We start from the raw sequence: 12,464 nt of genomic DNA, 5'->3' as shown, positions 1-12,464 counted from the left end.
TAGCTTTAGAGCAAAGATCATTGATATGTAATTCGAAAGTGAGATTGTTATCAATGGTAATACCGAGAAGCTCAACAGAATTCGTAGATTTTATAGTTACATTTCTGACAGTGATTTCTATAGGAATATTCTGATTTCCTAAAACTAGCATTTGAAATTTACCAGGATTTGCAGCAAGGTAGTTGTTTAAAAACCAGTCTAAGATTATTTCTAGGTCAAACTCTAGATTCGAGATGACTTCTGCAAGAGTTTCAGCACACGAGTGTAAGGTATTATCATCGGCAAAATTGCAAATGCTAGCTTTACAATAAAAAGAAATAAATCATTTATGAAAATATTAAATAAAAGAGGCCCGAGAATCGAGCCTTGTGGAACACCTAGAGTGATCTCTTGCCATTCGCTGTATTCAGAGCCGATTTTTGTTCTCTGATAGCGATTACTCAGATAACTTTGCAATAGTTCAAGACTCTTTGTATCAATTGCGTAGGCTTTGAGCTTTGCAACCAGAAGTTTGTGATCAATGCAATCGAAAGCCTTCGACAGGTCCATCAAAACTGCCCCCACCTTTCCGGACCCATCAAGACTTTGATGCCATTGACCAATCATTTGTATTAATGCATGCTGAGTGCTGTGTTTAGCTCTAAACCCGCAGAGTCTTGAATCGAAAATGTCATCGAAGTAGGAAGAGAGTTGGTTATGAATTATTCTCTCATAAATTTTAGAAAAAGCTGGTAAAATACTAATTGGTCGATAATTTTTCTTCAGAAACTTATCTTCCTTTTTATAAACAGGAGTAACCCTTGCCTTCTTAAGACTTTGGGGGAATTTGCATGAATTGAAAGCAAGGTTTATGAGTTTTGATAATGGTTCTGACAGTATATCAGAAACCATTTTTATTAATTTCACTGAGAAAGGACCGCTGACAGATTTATCTTGATTTAGCTTGAGTATGACACGATGTGTGTCTTCAGGCTTTACATCACTGAAGGAAAAAGATTTGTTTTTAGACATGGATTCAGTGATACGTATAATACTTGGATGGTTCGACAGCGAATCAATCTCAAGGTCTGTGGGAAGATTGGAATCTGAAGTTTTTAGACCAAGATTTGACGCGATATTTACAAAAAAGTTGTTAAAATTTTAGCGATGGTGGCTTCATCGTCTATCAGTTTTGAATTTTCAAGCAAAAAGATTTTTTCATGATTTTGGATCTTTTCAGAAAATAGGGCTTCGCTGATTTCCAAAGCTTTGCGATGTCCCTAGATCATGAAAGTACTTTCTTTTTGCTTTCCTATTTAAATTTACAACAAGATTTCTTTGTTTGCGATATAAAATTTTATAATGTGTGTTTCCGGTCGCTTTTGCTTTGTTTTTGTAGAAGGTGCGAACCATAATTGCCTTTCGAACAGCTTTTGTAATATGGGGTTTTTGATTTCCCCGGATGGTTCGCTTTTTCATTGGTGCATGGGTATCAAGAATATTTTCAAAGGTGTTGCTAAAAGTTTCGAAATCTGAAAAGTCGCAATCAAAGTTTCGACAAAGATCCGACCGGAAACTTTTCATCAAAATTTTTAAAAGATCTATATTCTATAACTTTAGGCGGGGCCTTTTTAAAACTAGCTTTGAACATGCTATATATCAAATGATGGTAATCACTGAGATCTGTATCGAAGGAACCACTTTTTTTGAAGCAAAGGGGCCGATTTGTAAGGATCAAATCAATGCATCTACCGTTCTCTGATTTAAAGCATGTCGGTTTTTTTATTAGAGATTTTAGGAAAAAGAATCTAAAAATTTTAACATATTTTTATCTGATCTCCTCGTTAAAATCGCCAAAGATTAAAATGTTTTCATACGAGGCACCGTAGTGATCGAGAACTTTAGTCAACTCCTCAAGAAAAGGCTTAAGTTTTTGAAGGCTTGGATTTCGATAAATCGAAAGAATAAGCCATTTTGATTTTCTCAAATTTAGTTCAAGCGTCAAGCATTCGATTCCCTGCGAGAGTAGGTTATCGTTTAGCTGTCGAAGTGGCAGATCTTTTTTGCATAAAGCAAAAGACCTCCACTCTTTTTGGAAAAGTCAAGTCGTATTGGTTTTTTGAAGTTCTTGACAAAAAACTGAGATTTGGTGAAAGAGGAGTCGAGCTTTGTCTCGGCGACACACAGGATATCTACAAAAGGAAGGATTTTATCTTTGACGTTTTCAATTTTGTTCCTCAAGGAGTTAATGTTAAGATAAGTAAAAAGGATACCACTTTCATTTTTAAGATTTTCGAGAGGATTCACAGACTTTGTCTTACCATCGAGGCTAGGTCCATTTAGTTCATGCTGGTCATGTCAACAATCAATGTAATATTGTAGATTTTTCTGTAGCTCGTTGGTTCCATGTACATTTAAATGCAATTTGCTGTTGTTTAAGTGTCTTTCAGGGTCGATATTTTCATTGTCAATAAAGCCAACATTGCATTCATTACACTTTTTCTGCAGAATTTCATTAACCTTCTTAACATTTCGATTTAAATCATCACCTCTTGGGATAATGCCAGATACCAAAATACAAGTTTCTTTACTTTCTTCGCTCACCATTTTCGTCAATCCTATGATGTTCTCTGCTATGTCTTCAGGCTCTTTTAGCTTCAGATCATTTGTCCCACAGTGTATGATAACAGCATCCGGCTTTTTATCTAGTGTTGGTTTAATGTAGTGTTTCATACAATCCACCTTAGCCCCAGGAAAAGTTTTCACAACAACTTTGTTCGACTTATTTGATAGTTTGAAACCTTTGATGTATTTGATCATTGAATCACCAACAACCGCAACAGTCTTTCTGTTATCATTATTATTGTTAACAGAGTTTCTCTTTTTGTTATTATTATTGCGAGACTTACGCCTTGTAACATTATCATTTTGTTCCGAAGCAATTAAATTCTCATTATCATTTTCTTGAATGAAAAGTGCATCATATCGATTATCAAGTGTTATTTTTCCAAGTTGAGCGTTGTTAATAGGCTTAATAGGATTTTTCGGTAAAAGAAATTCGTCATTTTGTGTGTCTTTTTTAATGTTTTGATTTACAGAGGACTTTTCTTGTAGAAGCGTGTAGATGATATCATCCCGATTTTCAAGCTGCCTCCTTAAAAATTCTACCTCCCTTTTCAAGTGGTCAATAAATTTTTCTTCAGTATGGTAACTTTGTTCATGTCTTGAAGAATTTTCATGATTCAACGGTTTCAGAAACTCAAGTTCATCTTTTATTTTTCTTGATACGAATGTCTTTATTTCATCAAGAACTTCAATTTTCAGAGCGTCTGTGAACTGTTTGTCGATGAAAGCTTCAGTCTGTCTGATTTCTTTTTCAAAACTAGTCTCATTTTCATCCATTCTTTTGCATACAATGATCCAAGAAGATATGTGTCGAGATAAACAGGAAACAAAGGAAATATTTTAACACCAAAATTAGATAAAAATTGCATATAACTCTAGCTCCTTGGATATTGAAAATAAGTTATGAAAACGGGGTATAGGAAACTTTCTACACCTAATGCCTTTCAGAAAATGCAAATACATCTGTGACTTTAGAGGCTGGGTAAAAGATATAGCATCTTGAAGGTCAACCAGTATTTTGGAGCCCTAGAATCAGCATTGACAAAACCGAAAATTCTAAATATGAGAAAAAGCAAAAAATCTTGGAATTCTATTCCTATCACCTTGAGTTAATAGTTTATAACAAAAAATTAACATTATATATAAAATTTTTCGCTGAATCAGCAAAAACGGCAAATTCTGTCATTTTTTTGCAAAATATAGGAGAAAAATATCTTTAAAGCTTAATATTTTCAGTTTCAGTTAAGCTTTTTTTCTAAAATTTTCACAGCTTATTCCATACATGAATGGAACTATTTTCAAAAGAGATTTGTTTTCAAAAACTTGAGTAAGACGTTGTTAAATCAAAATTGTCATTTTGAAAATTTCTAAAATTTCAGTTTGGACTTTGCAATATCGAAAATCTTGAAATATTTCATAAAAAGTCATAAATTTTACATCCATCGGGTCGTAAATTTAAGGGAAAACACAAATATGTTCATAGTTTTCCCCCTATTACCACTGGGCTTAATAGTTTGATTTTAACTACACCTCCGTTTTGGGGGCCCCAAACCTGCATTTTGACAACCAGGGGTATACTGTAAAAATTTTATTAAACAAATTTATTCCCAAAACCCTCTAAATCACATTTCAAAACTATGGTCAAAATTTTGTATTCATATCTTAAAGATATCTCGAGAAATCGCTAAAATTTCAAACCTCCGTTTTGGGGGCCATTAGAAAAAAGCTACCTATCTTTAAGCGATTGAAAAATATAGTTGAAATTGAAAATTTTGAAAAAGAACTTCCAGGAAATAAAGTAGAGATGTTAAAGGTTTTCATGCAGCAAAAATTTTTGTAAAATCTCTTTTCCTCTAGATTTGAGAGAAATTTCAAATTTGATCGCCGTTTTGGGGGCCACATACTGTAAAGGAAACAAACCCATATCAAAAAGTCGAATTTTCCATAAATCGAATAATATCTACTGTAAAAACATGAAAGTAAATAACTCGAAAACTTAGGCGAAAATAAAAGAATGTAGTGTTTCCGAAATGTGGGAGAAGGAAAAAAAGCTCTCATTAACGAACAAAACTTGATTTACAAGCGGGAATATCAAACCAAACGACGTTGGTTAGCTTGAACGGTCAACTTGATTTTCTTTATAATGAACCATAGATGAACCCATAGCATGAATTCCCTGTCCATAGTTTCCGGCCGGGTCAGCCGGCCGTGGTTTCCGGAAACACCAACCTCGTTCCCTGCGCATTATCAGCTTTTTTATGCTTTGACTTTAACATGACGAGATAATATTATCTGGCGTCCATTAGTAGTGTAAATAAAGCCTGGGATACACACACGGGCACGAGGTTGCAGAAACACTACACTTATTTTTGCCTTAGTTAAAATCTATCAAACAGCTCGAAAAGTTAGAGGCACGAAAGAAAAACCCGCGTTAAAAAACACCAAATAACTCAAAAAGTTAATAAAGGCTAAAAAAAAACTCGAGTTATTATGACGTCACATGAAAAATAACTCGGAAAAAAATAACTCGGGAATTCCAGGCCCCATATCAAGATGGTAGACCCTTGCAGTGACAGCGGCACAGAATGAAAAAAAAAGAAGACGGTGGAGATTTTATCCACAGTTTGATTTCATTGTTCATTGGAATATATTCAAGGTAAAAGGTAGACCAGAGGTTCCTTGTGGCTGAACTTTGCATTTTATAGTTGTTGTTAACCCTATGTCCAATGAAGTAGACTAGGAGCACTTTTAACTTACCGTGAGATTGGGTAACTTGCTTTTTGATTGCTGCATCAAATGACTGACCAATCTAAGCAGCAAAATTTCAAAACAAATGAACTACGCTTGCAACTCTACTCTACCATTTTTGTTTTGATTTAATTTTGTATTTTAATGACCAGCCAGGTCATTCATTTTAGGGCTATGCATGTTACCAGGCGTACCCAATCGATAACATCGATTGTCGATTTAATCGATGTCAATCGATAAAAGTCGTTTGTAATTGATGATCGATCGATTACTAATCGATGGCCAATCGATAGGAACGTAAAATTTTATTATCGATTGGTATCGATTTTCATCGATTAAATTCGATTATTATCGATTAGCCATCGATTGAATTTGATTGTTATCGATTAAGTCTTAAGATCGATTGCGATCGATTGTGCTAATTTTCTGTATGTATGATCGCTACTCTGTGTACCAGAGTGTATCTCTTAATTTCGCGGTCCAAGAGAATTTTGTCTTGATTATCGCATTTTTTTGTAAAAAAGACTCTACTTTTAGGGGTTTTTTTCAGTTGACCCAAAAAATCACATTTCCCCCGGCATTTTAATTTCACGGTTGAGCTCCAAAATCGTATTTCGCAGCATTTTAATTTCGCGGTTTTCTAAACTCACCACGAAACCGTGAAATTTTCATGCAATAAAGTATTTCGACGTCCGGATGACTATTCTGACGACCAATTTTCCACCGGTCGGTGAACGACTATCCACCGACCGAATAACTATCTCGATGGCCGAATTTCCTGCAATTCTAACCCTCTTGGCGACCAGGGCTTGGGTAGAATCACACAAACAAATCACTGTATTAATCGGATTAATGCACAGGGGAATAGGAATGGCCAAATACCTCAAATAAATGACCTGGCTGGTCATTAAAATACAAAGTTAAATCAAAACAAAAATGGTAGAGTAGAGCTGCAAGCGGAGCTGCGTAGTTGTATTTTAATGACCAGCCAGGTCATTCATTTGAGGGCTATGCATGTTAGCCTCCACTGATGCAAGTTACCCGATCTCACGGTAATATATATTACACAAGCCTTTAACGCGTACTTAAAACACTTGAATATCGTAATTAATTGTTCTCTAGTTTTTCACGCGTAGCGTCGAAAATAATTATTTATTGCCAAGCGTTAAATTAGAAAAACCACGGTAGGGTTGCGTTTTGAGCGAACATAAAGAAATCGATATTAATCGATAACAATCGAAAGCAATCAGCGATTAATCAGTAGCAATCGATAACAATCGAATCCAATCGATAAGAACGTAAAGTCTTAGTATCGATTGGCTATCGATTGTTTATCGACTAGTTATCAATCACTATCGATTATTATCGATTAAAATCGATTAATATCGATTGATTTCCCATATCGATTTCATCGATTGGGTACGCCTGGATGTTAGCCTCCACTGATGCAAGTTACCCGATCTCACTGTACTTATGCTGCTAGCTATGGTGATGATGGTAGGTAGCCATTTCAGGGTCAAATTGAAACTATTCTGGTGGCAATCAAACCTAGTTCATCTTGAAGAGCTTCAAAAAAGAAAAAAAATGAGGGTTCATACAACTCCTAATGTAGGGTGGTCAGGCCAAAATTTTCCCCTCAAATTTTGAAAACCAAACTAATTTTATTTGAAAGTCCTTACCTTTGTGAGAAAAATGAGGGGTCATTTGTTAAAATTGGTTAAGTAGTTCCAAAGTTATTCCATTTTCAAACCACAAAAAAAACACCTTTTCAAGCAAGGAATCGTCTCCCTACCACGCGCAACCAAGAAATGACCTTTGGACAGCACCGAAAAGCATTAAAGATGACGGGTGAATTCTAGCCTTCCGCGTGGCAGTGCGTGAGGAGTTTTGCTGGCGCGGTCTGAAAATCGGCCAGATGACTGTTAAACTTTAGCCTATCGCTAATGAGCTGGAAATGATAGCTAAAAACAAATTTTACCAATCAAAAGCTGAAACCCTTAGCTTTCCAACGATATATGGTAGTCCTGATAAAAATTTCAGGAAAGTGCCGAAAAATCGAAATTTCTTCTTTTTTCTCGATTTAAAGGCGGCCCGTAGATTATCGAAAAGGCTACCACGTGACAAACTAAAGTACTATCTTTATAACTAATCCAGCTCAATAGCGATAGCCATTTGAAAAATGGTGGTCAAGGTCGACGATGGTGCCACGAATTCCGAGTCGCCATTTTTTCACCTTGATGTCTAATAAATGGTATATCTTTTTATTGAAGGTAGGTAATGGGATGGGGTTTTTTTCTTTGTTTTCTCTGATAAATTCTGAATATTTAAAAAAAAGAATGAACAAGTTTGGAGTTGTTAAGGATAAGTTATGATGGATGGAATGTTCTAATTTTGATTTTCGTCTTGTTCCACGCAAAAAATCCTGACGAGTGCGCACCCTACCTAATGATAAACGGTTCCGGAGATATTGAGATTTTGGTTCCGCTAAAATAGCACCTTTTTATTTTAGACATTTGAGGTTGACAATTTAGCCCAGAAATGGCATATATATAAAATGGCACCGAAATATGCTGCGAAATTGAAATTCAAGCTTTTGCATTATGAGTCAAGATATTCCAGATATCTTCATTTTGACTGCAGACTTTTATCAAATTCTTTTTGTAATGGCTTGCTAACACTTCAAGGAAGAAATGAAAAGACATTTTTTTGAAAAAGAAGACATTGCATTGCAAAAAAACATAAAAACGTTATAAAGCGGAAGTTAAAATTGCTGAACCTACCTATCTTTGTAATCAAAGCGCTGCAGAGGAAAAATTCCCCATGGCATATAAATAACTGTTTTAGGCTAAAAAAGGGTTAAATTTTTCAGTGGTATCACTCTCTATAATTCTAGTCCTCATTTTCAGGCTGAAAATGCTTGTCAAAGTATGAAAAGTAAAAAATAATAACTTTAATGAAAGAATTAATTTCAGAGAGTAGCACCATTGGATTTCTCAGGTATTTTCTGATAAATATGGAAAGTTTCACTGTCTGAGCATTTTTTCCTCCGCAGCGCTTGGGTTGGTCTAAAAAGCAGGGTAGCCAATGGGTAGCCAATTGGGCTAGGTTAAGGGGTACCTCTTTTTGCCTAAACTTTTGAAATCTGAAACCTGTTTTCATGTGGAAATAACTATTACAACATCTTGTTAATGATTCCATGTAATAAGATTTAAGATTCCTTTCGAACTTCAGCCACAATAGCCTTTTTTCCAAAGGTACTGAACTTTGTTACTTCTCAAGAGAACTGGCGCCATTTTGTCTTCCTTCTTGGCTTCGTTTGAAAATTTACAGACCCGAATAAAAAATATATACAAAACAGTTTTTAATATTTTAGATTTAGATTTTATTTATGTTTTTAATTGTTATTTCCGTGAAGATGTAATTCAATGATAATAGCTTTGGAATCGCCTTTGGGCCATATGATCTCTAATCTTGTCATATCTTAACAATCCTTTGTTATTGAATCTATTGTTTAATTTAAATCATGTTTAGATGTTTCAAACAATTAATTCCTTTCAAAATTTTTAATTATGGCAGCTTATAATAGGTACAAAAAGTCTTTTGAAATAGCTCTATTATAATGAAGCTCTATTTCTTACTCCTCGTACATGAACACGTGGTAATTTATATCTTTGTTTATCTTTGGAATCATACATGATCAATATTAGTATCAATCAGATTCACGCTCCCTGGTCAGTAAAATGTGATTCTATGCATTCATTTTCGGTATTTCTATTCTGGTCTGTAAAATATTTAGGTACCCCACAACCTAGCCCAATTAGCTACCCTGCTTTTTAGACCAACCCGCAGCGCTTTGAAATCAAAGATGAGTTGTGAAATTTTTTGTGTCCCGCAGATCTAATACTTCTAAAAATGGCCTTAGTTGAAACGAATTTTTAGACAAAAGTGTAGAATATTACACCTGCATATTATGGTTGGAAAGCTAAAAGAAAGCTCTAAATTACTCAAAAATAATTAATTTCATAGCTCAACTACACAAAGAAGAATTGCTTGTCAAAGTTTGACCTAAAATTGAAGATTTTCATGAGCGTCAAATAAAAAAAAAAGCAAACCCGGAATGGCTATGGTAGGTAGGGTATGTAGGTAGGGTAGGTAGGTAGGTAGGTAGCCAGTCTGGAAGTAATGACATGTACGCCGGCTATCTCTGCCAATAGACTTTGAATTTCATTGTCATTTGTACTGCTGGCGTGCGTCTTGGAGAAAAAGCCAATGTTGGCGGGGCTATTGGGCTATTCCAGAAAATTTTTGTTCCCCCGGACGATGGGCATTTTTTATGTTTTTCTAGCCTCGGAAATGATTATTCTTTTCCAGTGGTGGTCGGAAATTCCGATAAAAATCCATGTATTTTTGCAAAATGCATCGGAAATTCCACTCTTTTTTATTTAATTATAATATAAATTCATACATTTTCTTCTCTTGCCTTGGAAATTTGGAATTTTGGTGAAAACTTTTGCCCTCGGAAATCCTGTGTCGACCGCCCCCCTGTTACAGAAAAATTCTGGAATGGCCCATTGTTCTAATAATTAAAACAAGTTGGCATCAGGTACTCAATTATTTGTTCTAATTCCAAGACGATCTCAATCGAACAGAATGGACGAAAGAACCAGTCGAACCAAATCGAACGCAATCGACCGATTGAATTTCGATTGTCGAATGCAATCGAATCTCAATAGAATATTACCGCAATTTTCAGATTCGATTGATATTCGATTGCGTTCGATTGATGTTCGATTGCGTTCGATTGATGTTCGATTGCGTTCGATTGCGTTTGATCGTCGATTCATTGACCCCCGGATTGTTCATCGCATAATTTCTATGGGAAATCGAAAGTAATTTAATTCGGCTTGTGATGTTTGAGAGCTTGGATGTTGGGAAGCTGCAAGAATAAAGCCAGACGATCTCAATCGAACGGAATCGACGATCGAACCAGTCGAACAGCAATCGAACCAATCGAATATTACCCAGAATTTTGACGTTCAATTGAGATTCGATTGCGTTCGACAATCGAATTTCGGTTGTTTGCATTCGATTTGGTTCGACTGGTTCGATCGTCGATTTCGTTCCATTGAGATCGTCTGGTAATTCCATCTAACTAGTAATAACACCAGACGGTGTAATTACAATCGCACCAATCAAACGTATATAATTGAACGCAATCGAATAATTGTGATTCGATTGTCAAACGTAATCGAATCTCAATCGAATGGCCGATTCCTGTGTACCGTCACTGCTCTAACTTGGGACTATCTGACAAAAAATGGGACGGCAATTCGGCCACCATTTCCACCGAACCTTCAAAGTCATTTGATTTGAGTTAATGAATGAGGTATTAAAAAATACACAATTTCTTTTTCGCACCGAGTAGGCTTTTAAATCGAAATATAAAGAAAATCCGTAGTGGAACACACGCGAGTGTCTGAGCACTCTAAGAGGAACAAAGAAGTATGATTGATAAACTTGGTGGAGTTATTAAAACAAATTTGTTTTCAAAGAGATTTAACAGTAGTGAAACTACAGACCAGATATTAACCAATCCCATGTTTCGACCAATCGTCCCAAGTTAGAGCAGTTGACGGTAATATTTGATTGCGTTCGAGTAAGGACAAGGTTAGATTGGTTCGATTGATAGTTGACTATATTCGATTGATTGTCAATTACATTTGATTATTATCCATATAGCAATAATTAAGTAAGCCATTAAAGATTTAATTGGCAGGCGATATTAAAAGGTTTTGTGGCGACTCAAATTGTCATACCCGTGCTGAGGAAATTAAAGCGCCAGGATTCAGAGGGCTGAAATATCATTAACTGCCCGGCAACCACCCAGGCTATAGGGCAATAACGTCATTTGCAGCCCGCTCGAAATTGGATTGAAGTCATTGCATTTAAGCGAAGAGACTAAACTAAAGTCAGAAAAAAACACTTTTGGTCATTTGCGGCCTGTTCGCAAGGTGCTAAAAACTTGGTGAAGGCATTGCATTGAAGCGAAAAGACTTGGCTAATGCTAGAAAAAAAACATTGTTTGAATGTCGGAAATGGATAATAATAGTAATAGCGTAAAGTTTACTTTTGTTGTTGTCATTAATTCTGCCCTTGCAGTTTGATGAAACTATTGTTCCTGATCATGATTCAAGATATTGATAACAACATCCTTCATTCTATTTTGGCATTCTTTGCTGACGACACCCGTTTGATGAAAGCAATATCCAAACTGGAGGATGTTTATCATCTACAAAATGATCCAGACACTGTCTATAAGTGGACAGAAGACAACGACATGCAGCTGAATGGTCTTAAATTTGAGCACCTTGCCTACAGGAAAAACGGCGCTCTGAAGCAAAGTTCTCGATATTTTTCTGACACAGCAACGTTGATCGAAAATAAAGACGAAGTTAAAGACCTTGGAGTCACCCTAGACACTCAGTTGACTTATGAGAAACATATCCAAGAACAAATTAAAAAAGTAAAAAATATAAGTGCATGGATATACCGCACATTCAAATCAAGGAAAATTGAAACCATGTTAACTTTATGGAAAGCACTAGCCACATGGGATCATCCCCCCCCAGGAAGATGGGGGGGGAATCAGATTTTGGTGCCAGGGGGGAAGTGAAAATTTCAAGCTTGATGGGGGGAGAAAGGCGAATAGGGGGGATATTCAGTCCTCTACCTAGTGGGGGGAGTAATAGGATAAATACAGACCTTCCTGGTGTGTTTGGGCATTGAGGCTTATGAGCCTGTCTTTCTTGGGATTTTGAGAGTCTTTTTTTTGCTATAGTAGCTTGCGAATTGAGGCGAGTCTGGATCATCACTTCGCAACCCTTATACAATACGGCTAGGGGAATTTTCCAATAGGGGGGGAGCACGAATTTTAAAGACAGGTGGGGGGAAATGCCAGATGGGGGATTTTAGCTCATATTAGGGGGGACCAAAAAGCTGGAGGACGCCATGAGCCATCCCTCATTTGGACTAATGTTCTCAACTCTGGTCTCCCTGGAAGCGTGGTCTTGTCCAGCAACTGGAAGAAGTTCAGAAATCATTTTTACATGGAA

General features: G+C 36.1%; 1 protein-coding gene across 1 annotated transcript; it reads right to left on the bottom strand.

Moving 5' to 3' along the window:
- Nucleotides 1-2,112: 2,112 nt before the first annotated feature.
- On the bottom strand, nt 2,113-3,381 carry LOC136824076 (uncharacterized). Its single transcript, XM_067080239.1, has one exon. The coding sequence runs from the start codon at nt 3,379-3,381 to the stop codon at nt 2,338-2,340; it is 1,044 nt and encodes a 347-aa protein (XP_066936340.1). The 3' UTR covers nt 2,113-2,337.
- Nucleotides 3,382-12,464: the final 9,083 nt, after the last annotated feature.

The sequence above is a fragment of the Clytia hemisphaerica genome, unplaced genomic scaffold (assembly GCF_902728285.1).
Source record: "Clytia hemisphaerica strain Z4C2 unplaced genomic scaffold, Clytia hemisphaerica genome assembly, whole genome shotgun sequence".
Taxonomy (NCBI): Eukaryota; Metazoa; Cnidaria; class Hydrozoa; order Leptothecata; family Clytiidae; genus Clytia; species Clytia hemisphaerica.
Note: the sequence above shows the minus strand (reverse complement) of the source record. Positions and strands in the feature narration are given on the sequence as shown.